Raw genomic sequence first — 12,107 nt, 5'->3', positions numbered from 1 at the left:
AGACGATCTCACGAGTCATATTTTATGATATGGATATCTTAGTTATATCATCTATGAAAAATTATTATTTTCTATGCTAAGAGTATTATTTTTTATTGTGAATATCGATAGAGTTAACAATAGACCTACTCTTATTTATACTGTCCAACCATGATTTAGGAACCGTGAAGCAATACTGTATCCTTCCAAAACAACATAAGTCTCATCCAGGGGCGAAGCTTATTAAGGCCCAGTGTGGGCAGCCCACACTGGGCCAAAAAAAATTAATAGTATTTATAAATATGGGCCAAAAAAATAATAGTATTTATAAATATAAGTGGGCCAAATATGCAAACACCTGACTCCAAAAAATGAGATGATGGTTGGGATTCATTTTTAGAAAAGGTTCACCGGTTTTGTGAGCAACATTACATTGATGTTGTCAAAATGGATGCTATGTTTACATGTTGGGCACCACGTGGTCGTCCCCATCGTAATCCACCAGAAGCGACAAATTTGCATCATTATCGTGTGGATTTATTCCATGGTGTTATCGACATGCAACTTCAAGAGTTAAATGATCGTTTCTCATAGACAGGTACAAAGTTACTCCATTGTGTAGCTTGTTTGTGTCCACAAAACTTGTTTTATGCTTTTGACAAGAAAAAATTGATGCAACTAGCTGAAATTTATCCACAAGATTTTTCAAGATTTGATCTCCTCACACTTGATGATCAACTTGAAACCTATATATGTGATATGCGTTCTAACAAAGCATTTCAAGGATTGAAAAGATTTGGTGATCTTTCAGAGAAGTTAATTATGTCAAAGAAAAATATGGTGTACCTATTGGTTTATAAGCTTTTGACATTGGCATTAATTCTACTGGTTGCAACGGCGACAGTAGAGAGGGTCTTTTCTGCCATGAAAATTGTGAAAGACGGGCTGCGCAATCGAATGAGTGATGATTGGATGAATAATAATCTCGTTGTCTATGTAGAGAAAGATATATTTATGACTGTTGATAATGAATCTATTGTACAAAAGTTTCAAAATATGAAGATTCGAAAGAACAATTGTAATGTAGTTATTTTGTGATGTTTTATAATTAAAAGATTTTTTTTTGTTTTATTACTTATATTATATCATATCCTATATTGAATCAAAAAATTACGCTACTGCCTTCTTTCATCGAAAGAGCAAGTTGTATTTATATATATAATTCATAGAAATACTAACATCACGCTACAAGTTTACCTAATTGGATATTCTCACGAAAATCAACACAGATCCGGAGCAGAAAGATGCATCTATGGCCGTCTCTGAGGCTACGAGACTCATTCGGCAGCGGTTATTTGAAGAAGCTGGAGTGGAATCTTCATCGAATGAATACCGAAAAGCAGCGGAAGCAAAATCAGTCCGGAACCAGCGGTGATTGTAGGAATCAGCAGAAGCTTTTGAATGACGAGAACGATCCAGAATCAAATTCAAAGAGTGGAGGCCTTATTCTGCTCTGCAGAGAAACTCTCATGATCCTTTCCTGCTGTTATTGTTGCTTTTGCTGTGGAGGTGAGTGCTAACTGCTAACCCCTGCATTTCTCACTTTCCAATTGTGTCTTTTATTCAAATTATGATTGAAAATTTTGAAACAAAGTCCGTCCAATCGTCCAATCAGTATGAAATATAAACTTCCGATCCATGCCTAGACTCAGCACAAACAGAATACCAGTGTACCTTTGCCACCCAAAATCTTTAGATTTTGATTACCAAATGTTGGATTTCAGATGATTTGGGCTTTTCTATATTAGTAGTTTGCCTTTGATTTTTTAGAGCCCAAACTCAGCTGGAATATTGGTTGCCGATCCACTTGTGTTCAAGCCTAATGGCAGGTTTCTTGTTCTCCTAATTCAGCTTGCATCGAGGAAGAAGGCAGCTGAGGCCGGTAGCAGAGACAAGACCCAGAAATCACTTTCTTATATAAGTTTGTTACGTTGCCTGTGAATCGTCAGATATTTAATATTTAGTTGGTAGCATTTATTTAAATTTTGTACACGCGATGATTTTGAGTTGATGTTTGAGGGGTCAGGGTTGCAGATGCAACCAACGATCCACGTGCGATTTGACTAGAAGTGTTTATCGATCGGTTCGTTTTTTTATTTTTTATTTCGATTTTTTTGGTTTTCGATTTTGAAATATATAATCCGATATTCGAACTATTTTTCTTCGGTTCGGTTTCGATTTTCTATCAAAACGGTTCGGTTATTTCGATCGATTAATTCGATTTTGGTATAATTATTTAAATTAATAATATAAATATATTATAAAATATAATACGTTAACATTTCCTTAGGTAAAATATTTAAACATAAGGTCTAAATTAGTTAAATAAACAACAATCAACTAAAAATTGTTCAAAATGGTTTTTCGTTCGCTACATATCATAACAAAATATATAATATAAATAAAAATATAAAAAATTATAAATTTAATGAAATATCGGTTTTTTTGGGTTTTTTCAGTTTTGACATATATAATCTGAAATCGAACCAAATAAACTTCGCTTTTAACATTTATATCCGAATTACAAAATTCGGATTTCGGTTCGGTTCGGTGTTCGATTTTTTCGGTTTGAATTTTCGATTTTTTCGGTTTTATCCGAAGTTTGAACACCCTTATATTTGACCATGCCTTCTTACTTTTGGATTGTTTAATAAATTAATTTGGCATCTGTTATTTTCTTAGATAATCCGTTTGTATAATGAAAATAATCAAGGGAAGAAAGACCCAAAAGGAAATGAATGAGACGATCGAAAGATTGGAAGAAAAATGATTTTTGGTTGCTCGGAGGAGCCATGTTTATCCGAGTCTTAGATTTCAAAATTGGGGTTTTTTTTTTTGGGAGAAATGTTCAAGAAACCAATTTTAATATAAAAAAATCTATTTTTAAATACATAAAAAAAACAAATTTAAGATTTTAAATTTATACCTCGTCGTATCTTATCGTATCGTCAGTTGTTTGGGGGTAGAATTGTAAATTCATCACGATTTGAATTCCAATGTAACACGCTTTTCACCTCCCAACTAACTAAGTTATTCCCGTCTAACTTAGTTATTCCCGTCCTCCTCCAGCTTCACTGTATCCGACGCGCTTCAAACCTCCCTGGCGCATTCTAGCAAGCCTCGGAAATGAAATACACTCACCCTATAGCCGAAGCCAACGAGACGAGCCCCTTCGGTTCGCTGACGCCGGAGGAGTTCTACACGCGCCATTCTGTTGATCACGGTTCTGCTTACATCACCAGCAGGCAAAACCTCAAACTCTTCACCCAGTGGTGGACCCCCATTCAGCAAGAAACTCCGCTCAAAGGCGTCGTATGCGTGGTGCACGGCTACACCGGCGAATCCAGCTGGTTCTTGCAGCTCACCTCCGTGCACATCGCCAAGCACGGATTCGCCGTGTGCGCCATCGATCACTTCGGCCACGGCTTCTCCGAAGGCTTAATTGCTCATTTACCGGACATGAATCTCGTCGTGGATGAATGTATTTTGTTTTTTAATAGTTTCCGCGCGAGGTTTGCGCCGGATTTGCTGGCGTTCATGTACGCGGAGTCGCTTGGTGGTGCTATTGCGTTGCTGATAACGCTTCGCCGTGAAGGAATTTTACCGGATAGGAAGTTCGACGGCGTCGTTTTAAACGGGGCTATGTGTGGGATTAGTGACAAGTTTAAGCCACCATGGCCGTTGGAGCATTTCCTTTCCCTTGCTGCGTTTTTTGTTCCGACGTGGTGCGTTGTGCCTACTCGGGGCTCCATACCCGCTGTTTCCTTCAAGGTAACTTTTTTCCCCTCTTATTAAATTTGTTGTAGTTTAGTTTGGTTTCTCGATGAAATCTGATGAGATTTTAATGTTTGAGTTCAAATTTGTCTTCAAACTTGGTAGAATTGTAGAAAAACCGGAAGGGGTCGTTTTGAAATTTTGAATCGTCAAATTTTATCTGGTTTGTTAGTATGGAAGAGCTGGGACCTAAGAAAGTGGCAAATTTATTTTATTTCTTAAAATTATTTACTTGTGGTTTTATTAAGGTGAATTGGAATGGAAAATAATTTTCAGGAACCCAAACTGCTGGTATGCATTGAAGTTTCATGGACATTGTTTTTCGGATAAATCTGAAAGATCAATTCTCGGTAATTATTTGCAGAGTCTGAGTTATAGAAAAGGCTTGGGACAAATGACTAATTAGATTGATAATGTTGAATTCATGTTATATGAGCGATTTATGGAATTATATCTCCTAATTTCCTAACAAGTTATTGGAGAAAGGAAAAAAATGTTGTATGAATTTATTGTAAATTTACGAATTTGGAGGAATCAGGAAATTGGAGGCAATAAAAGGTGACTGCACAACATTCTTTTGTAATTTTGCATAGAACTGACTGAGCTAGGAGGTCACGTTTAGCGTATATGTATTTTTAGTGTATATGTATGTATTTTAGTCGAGGGACTGCTGTTCAGACTTCAGTCTCCTATGCAAAAATACCGACTTAAGCCAAAGAAATTCTTCCCTCCTGAGTTGAAGTAGCATGTGCGACATGTTTTCATATGATTATCTGTTTAAAAGGTGGAATGGAAGCGAAAACTGGCATTTGCGAGCCCTAAGAGGCCTTTGATGAGGCCTCGTGCAGCCACAGCACAAGAACTGATGAGGGTATGCAGGGAAGTGCAAGGGAAGTTCCATGAAGTTGATGTGCCATTTCTGATTGTTCATGGTGGAGAAGACATCGTGTGTGATCCGGCATGTGCAGAGGAGCTCCACAACCTTGCTTCCTCCAAGGATAAGACCCTTAAGATCTACCCTGGAATGTGGCACCAGCTAGCGGGAGAACCAGATGAAAATGTGGAGCTTGTGTTTGGGGAGGTTGTTGATTGGCTCGTGACAAGAGCGGAGAGACGTGGTTGATGGTGGAGATGGGACAGCTGATGGTTGTGTGTGGCTAAGTATATGGTATGAAATTCTTGTAACTAATAAATTATGTTGTTTCATAAATCACCCTCATCGTCACCATCAAGACATGTGTTGGTCTGTATCTATTCTGTTCTACTTCGGTTTATTGAGGACTTTGAACATCTGTTAGCATTGGCTGTGTACTCGAGCAGATGAGTGAAACTCTCCCATCGAATATTTTAAATTTTCTCTAGGCTTATATTTTATCCTATACTGCACTTGGATTTGAGTAATGGAATTTCAAATGATATTACAATTTTTTATTGAAACTGCTTTAACTTATATGCAATTAATTTGAAACTCACTGTAATTTTCAATTCAAAGAAGATAAGAATTTGAAATCCTATCATTTCGATTTATAGATCACTGAGTTAGTTTATAAATGTACGATTACAACTTAGGGCATAATTAATTTTTTTTTTTTGATAAAATAGTATTTGATCAGTTTTTCAGTGATATAAATAATTATATATGAACATTAATTTGATTTAATCATTATAGTGTTTGTTTCAATATACAAATAAATAATATGGTAAAAAAAATACAAGATTTAAAATGATTTAGCAGATGCCAACTTTTTTTTGTATCACTTGATTCAACATTAAATATTTCAATTAAAGAACGAGTAATTATGAGAGCTACTGCTTACTTTAGGGTTGTAAGGTTATATTCTAATTTGTGGAACTGAAGACGAACTCAAATATGTTTAATTTTTTCTAATCGAACTCGAATTTATTCGCAAATCACTCACGAGTTTTAATATTTTATTAATATAATATTATTATAAAGTGTATATATATATATATATATATATATATATATATATATATATATCAATCGTTTCGAGCTTTTGAGCCTTCATTCTCAAAACTTAATATCAGAGCAATATTGTGCATACCTGTGAATATGTTTGAACATTTCGAGCTGAATGTGAACTCGAATTTCATTTCGCGCTTGAATCAAAAAATTTAAAATTTTCGAGTTTCAAATCAAGATCGAACTCGATGTCAAATATACTATTCAAGCCAAATTCAAACTTTAAATTTTTACTAATATTCAATTTGATTCAATTCATTTACATTTTCATTCCCAAGTTACATTTAATATCTATTATTACAAATAATTTTTTCGGTAACATAAACATAAAATTTTGAAAATGATATCATTTGTTATATGTTGTGAGTAATTATGGATCAAACTTATTAATATAAGAACAAATGATATTTTTATTTTTATAAAGGTAAAAATTTTGTGTGAGACAGGACCGTCGTATTTTGTGAGACAAATATCTTATTTGGGTCATCTATGAAAAAAATTACTTTTTATGCTAAGATTACTTTTATTATGAATATCGATATGATTAACCCGTCTCACAGATAAAGATTCGTGAGACCGTCTAACAAGAGAGACCTACTTCTTTTATAAATAAATAGATAACTGAATTAAAATATATTTTATCGCATCGCATTTGGGTATATTATCGCATATTTGATTGAGGTGCCACGGATGTCTAAAACTTAATTTAAGAAGTGTACAAAACATGCACGCGTAATTTCTTCAGAAAAACATATTTCATAATATTTTAATAATAAAAATTAGTTTAATTTTGTTTTACTAATTTTTCTTCAGCAAATTGTTTTCCAAGATTCTTAAATCATCCTACGACTTATATCTAAGCATCTAAAAGTCAAATGGACACGTGTCAGTATTTTATTTGTTAAACTTTCAATTCAACCAATTATACAATCCCACGTGTCACTCCAGCTACATACCCTCGATCCCCGGCACAATCATTTCCGCTCTAAAAAATAAAAATAAAATTTTGCAGCTTCCGCATTCTGTAATCATTTGCTGCCTATTATTTCCCCGTCGAATCGATTCTTACACTCATAAACTGACGAATTCTCGAAAATTTAGGAGATTATCGTAATGGCAATGAAATCTGTGGTAATTCTTTCAGTTTTTCTCTACTTAATTTGCTTCAGTGTATCGATACAGTCGTTAAAACCTGAGAAAGATGAAGATCTGACTTTTCTTGAGCAAGACGAGAAAAATGATGCCGAATCATCTGATTCAGCTCATCCCTACGGCCATCCGAGAGATTACGAGAATTACGACGATTTGGAGGAAGATGATGATTTGTCGACGTACACGGACGATGACGGCGGCTACAGTACGCCGGAGGTGGACGAGACTCACGTGGTGGTTCTGAAGGAATCGAACTTCAGCGAGTTTGTTCAGAAGAACAGGTTTGTGATGGTGGAGTTTTACGCGCCGTGGTGCGGGCATTGTCAGGCACTGGCTCCGGAGTACGCGGAGGCGGCGGCGGAGCTTAAGGATGAGGAGGTGGTGCTGGCGAAGATTGATGCCACAGAGGAGACAGAGCTGGCGCAGAAGTTCGATGTGCAGGGGTTTCCTACTGTATACTTCTTCGTGGATGGGATTCAAAAACCCTATACTGGTCACCGCACCAAGTAAAAATTTGACCTTTCGCGTATCAGATGAGTAATTTGAAACCGTGTGTGTTGTTGGTTTATAGAATTTGATTCTATTAGCAATGATCAGAAATTGAATGATTTTAATTGCTTTCCCGACAGTGGTTTTACAAATAATCGATAGCTTAGGTTGCAAGACATTTTCTAATGTAATAATTTTTATTGCAGAGATTCTATTGTTTCTTGGTTGAAGAAAAAGATAGGACCGGTGTTACAAAATATTACAACGATTGACGAGGCACAGAGCATTTTGGCAGCTCAAGAGAAATTAGTTTTGGGCTACTTGGAAAGTTTGGTGGTATGATTATCCACTATCTCTAATCTTCTTGCTTGTCTTTCTCGAGTTTACAGAGGATAATTGACGTTAAAATCAGTAAAATTTCTAAATTTTAGTTAACTCCGTTGGTATGAAGTTCATCCATGACTCGTTCAATGTGGGTCTGACATGTCACGACGATGATCAATGTGCCTTGGCAAAATGTCTTTTGAAGCGTGTACAAGCCTGACTGATCAACTGATAACTCTGTAGGGTTCAGATAGTGAGGAACTTGGTGCTGCCTCAAAGCTCGAAGACGATGTTAGCTTTTACCAGACGACATCTTCAGATGTGGCGAAGCTCTTCCACATCGATCCTCTCATCAAACGTCCAGCTTTGGCTGTAATTAAAAAAGAAGCAGAAAAATTTAGCATTTTTGGTTAGTTCTCTGTGTCTTTCATTGAGAACTTAACTTTATATGTAATTATGTTCATTATTCCTTGGCCGTACAGATGGCCAGTTCACTAAGTCGGCAATAGCGGATTTTGTATTTGAGAATAAGCTTCCTCTTGTCACCAATTTGACACGAGAGAGTGCACGAAAAGTGTTTGAGAATCCGATCAAGAAGCAGGTATATTTTCCAATCCCACTTAAACGATAGATAAGAAGAATTTTATTTTGTGTTCCTTGCATTAATTTGTTTGTAGGTTGATTCAATTTTGTTCTTTTTTTTAATCACAGTTGATACTTTTTGCCACTTCTAGTGATTCAGAGAAATTTTATCCAACATTTCTAGAGGCAGCAAAAGCTGTCAAGGGAAAGGTGACTACAGTATTTATCAGTATGCTTTAATTAACGATTATTTGCACATTTCTTCTCTAGATCAGAATCTACAGTATCATAGTCTAACTTTTAAAAGTCACATTCTGTTGCTTATTATATCAGTAACTTCGTCTGTATTTTTATTCTTCATTTTTGTGGGCGAAAACTGAAGCATGTTTTGCATCCGATTTTGGAATTTTATGATCGCATCTATGATTCTATTCAGTAAATAACTCTATATATCTCTAAGAATTCTTATCTTGTTCCTGTGATTTGTTTTCTATCTGGTCTGATTTGTTTTGAAGACTGGCTCTAACCTCTTCAGTGGAAGAATTTTTGCACTATTAAAATTGAACAATATGGTTAGCCAAGTGAGCATGATATTTTAATTAAACATATTTAAGCAAATTTCAGTTTCTTTCCAAATTTCAGTTTCTTTCCATATAGGTTCCTGAAATTTGGTTCCATGCCATTTTCTCTAAATTCATTTTAACTCTGGCCAAATTGTGTTACCAGATGCATGTTTCAATTGTGAATGAATCTATTGCAGCTTCTGTGTGTTTATGTGGAATTGGATAACGAAGATGTTGGCAAAGAAGTCTCCGAATACTTTGGAGTCAATGGAGCCTCTCCAAGGGTACATCTCTGTCTACAATCTTCTCTGTTGTCTTTGTTGTTTCTCGTCCCTTAACATTTTGCCATTTTGTTTTTTTCATTTATGCATGAATATATCAAATAATGAAACCTTTATCTGATAACAAGAATTTGAAATCCAGGTTATTGCATACACAGGAAATGATGATGCCAGAAAGTTTTTATTGGATGGAGAATTGACCATTAGCAGCATCAAGGTTATTTAGTACTTGTTCTCGTGGAACTGAACAATTTCTGAAACCGTGAGTTATTGTGGTCTAAACGATTTTGTTAATCTTTTAGTCTTTTGGAGAGAATTTTTTGCGAGATAATCTTCGGCCCTTCTACAAATCAGATCCTATACCTGAGAATGTAAGTTTTAATTGGTTGGACATTGATGTGTATCCTTGAGACATTCGTTCCAACTTTTCATTTGTTTTACAGAATGATGGGGATGTCAAAATAGTGGTAGGCAACAACTTTGATGAAATTGTGCTGGATGAGTCCAAAGACGTTCTTCTTGAGGTACAAGTCAGCTCATCTGTGATGATGTTATAGTAAAAAAAGTATCTTGAAATTAGATTTTTTCTATTTAACACCAAGTGCAACTTACAGTAAGATATGCATACAAGTAGTGTTGCACCTGAACGAACATTGGACGACCATCAAATTTGTATTTCTTTTGTTGGTTATGATTATTGTTTCAAAATAGATATATGCATTGGATGACCATCAAATTTGTATTTCTTTTGTTGGTTATGATTATTGTTTCAAAATAGATATATGCTCCTTGGTGCGCACACTGTCAATCTTTAGAACCTATATACAACAAGCTTGGCAAGCATTTGAGAGGTATAGATTCCCTTGTAATTGCCAAGATGGATGGGACAACAAACGAGCACCCCAGAGCTAAGGTACTCGCATTTTGTTTGACGATGGTTTTCTAACAATCCATTTTCCTCTTGGGAAGTATAAAGTATAGATCTCGAGTAAACCTTAATTTAGAAGGTAAGTCCTATGTTAAGTTATCAGAGGACGACAAATTTTTTATTTCCAGTGATTCAAAAATCTCCAGACATTAGGCATATCCGCATATACACAATGATTTCTGCATAGAATGTCTGATGCTAATTTCATCGTATGTTTTACAGCCAGATGGTTTCCCAACTCTTCTCTTCTTCCCAGCTGGCAACAAGAGTTTCGATCCTGTAAGCAGTAGTTTATTTCTATATCCTAAAATCTTCCTTATATTTGGAATACACTACCATTGTTTTGATACCATTATGTATCAAAATATAATTCTGTGCAGATTACTTGTGATACCGATCGCACAGTGGTGGCCTATTACAAATTCTTAAAGAAACACACATCCATTCCATTCAAGCTTCAACAACCGGCCTCACAACAGAGAACTACTGTTTCTTCAGATTCCACCTCAGGCCGTGAAGCGAGCCGCAATGATGTAAAGGATGAATTATGAGAGGGTAAAAACACTTTCGGCTCAATTTAACTGACAGAAAATGCTGCTACAGAAGTAAAGAAACTATATAGATATTCAAAGAGTCTGGGGCTGGAATGTGTCTGGAAATCCTAGATCTAATTTTATGAGGCCGCGACATGATTTTTCATTTTTTTCATATTTAATTCACCCTATTGATGCTGCAAAAACTTGGCCAAAAGTTCGCCACTACAGTTGTTAGATTTAGATACTCAATATTTGTGTTCAATGGTGGCTAATTATATCACCTAGAATGCCTATGTATAAGGTATACCTTTTCTTTTTTGAGGGTAACTATGTTTTTGCGAGTGTTGCTCAAGGTTTTGGCTACATTGCTTGGAATGAAGCTTCCTGTTTGTTTTGATAGCTCTAATTTTGACTTTACAAGATGTCGTCATGACTCGAGTTAAGTTCGAGTTCGATCTAAATTAAACTTGTTTCGACTAGTCACTCGCAAGCTATTCGCAACTCGCTAGTTGCTCAATTTGAGTTTGCCTCGATTGAGACTTTTGATCATGCGAGAGTCAAGGTTTGACCAAAAATCTCCTGCGAGATTACCGTTATGATAAGATTTAGGCGTAGACGCGTAGTGGGCCTGAGGTGGACCATTTGACGGCGAAAACGGTACCCTTGTCTTTGTTTCACATTAGACCACATTTTTTTTGCCAGCTTTATGATTTGATTATTGATTAAAATTTATATTGAAAAATAAATAAATCATTCACCATTATAATATTTATACGTCATTGTAATTGTAACTCGATAAATGAATATATATAATTTTAAAATGATAGGTTTGTTTATTACGAAATTTTATGTAAATTTAAGGCTCATATATTAATAACAAGATTTGATTAATAGTTTATCATAATATTACAATGAATGTAGAAACTAGAAAGTGATAATTAAGGAATGAGCTATTAGATATCTTTACAAATCAATTTTATGGGATCATATATCTTATTTGAATAATCCGTGTAAAATTATTATTTTTTATGTCAAAGATATTACTTATTATTGTAAATATGAACAAATCTGCTGACAGATCTCATAAATAAAGATATGTGAGATCCACACGAGAATTCATGCTCAACTAATCTGATTTTTGTATGATATACATAATGTGTTTATCTTACTATAATGTGATTAAATTTTAATATTTGATCATCAATACATCAATACATAATATCAGACAAATCTATGCAGGTTGTGTACATAAAAGCGGTGTTCTAAACTGCATCGTCTAGGCATTTTAATAGTTGTGTACCACCTCGATTTTTAGAAACACGATATCTTTATTAATGTTAAAAAATGGGTAGCTTAATTTAATATATGATTTTCTTAATTTTTAATTTTTTATAAAGTTGTTCCACATATTTTTTAATCTAATTTTATAAGATAAAAAAGATAGAATGTCATTGA

The 12,107-nt window shown here is 34.9% G+C and overlaps 2 protein-coding genes across 2 annotated transcripts; both read left to right on the top strand.

Annotated features, from left to right (window-relative positions):
- Positions 1 to 3,077: 3,077 nt before the first annotated feature.
- On the top strand, positions 3,078 to 5,210 carry LOC142525091 (caffeoylshikimate esterase-like). Its single transcript, XM_075629260.1, has 2 exons — positions 3,078 to 3,810; positions 4,598 to 5,210. The coding sequence occupies exons 1-2, from the start codon at positions 3,166 to 3,168 to the stop codon at positions 4,934 to 4,936; spliced, it is 984 nt and encodes a 327-aa protein (XP_075485375.1). The 5' UTR covers positions 3,078 to 3,165; the 3' UTR covers positions 4,937 to 5,210.
- A 1,589-nt stretch (positions 5,211 to 6,799) lies between these two features.
- On the top strand, positions 6,800 to 11,049 carry LOC142524715 (protein disulfide isomerase-like 1-4). The gene is made up of 12 exons (XM_075628797.1): positions 6,800 to 7,455; positions 7,645 to 7,774; positions 8,006 to 8,171; positions 8,245 to 8,363; positions 8,474 to 8,554; positions 9,105 to 9,191; positions 9,331 to 9,405; positions 9,491 to 9,559; positions 9,632 to 9,712; positions 9,967 to 10,101; positions 10,339 to 10,395; positions 10,497 to 11,049. Exons 1-12 carry the CDS (start codon positions 6,911 to 6,913, stop codon positions 10,665 to 10,667), a joined length of 1,716 nt encoding a protein of 571 aa, XP_075484912.1. The 5' UTR covers positions 6,800 to 6,910; the 3' UTR covers positions 10,668 to 11,049.
- The last annotated feature ends 1,058 nt before the right edge of the window (positions 11,050 to 12,107 follow it).

Source organism: Primulina tabacum, chromosome 14 (genome assembly GCF_025594145.1).
Source record: "Primulina tabacum isolate GXHZ01 chromosome 14, ASM2559414v2, whole genome shotgun sequence".
Lineage (NCBI taxonomy): Eukaryota > Viridiplantae > Streptophyta > Magnoliopsida > Lamiales > Gesneriaceae > Primulina > Primulina tabacum.
This window is presented reverse-complemented; position numbering and strand designations above follow the sequence as displayed.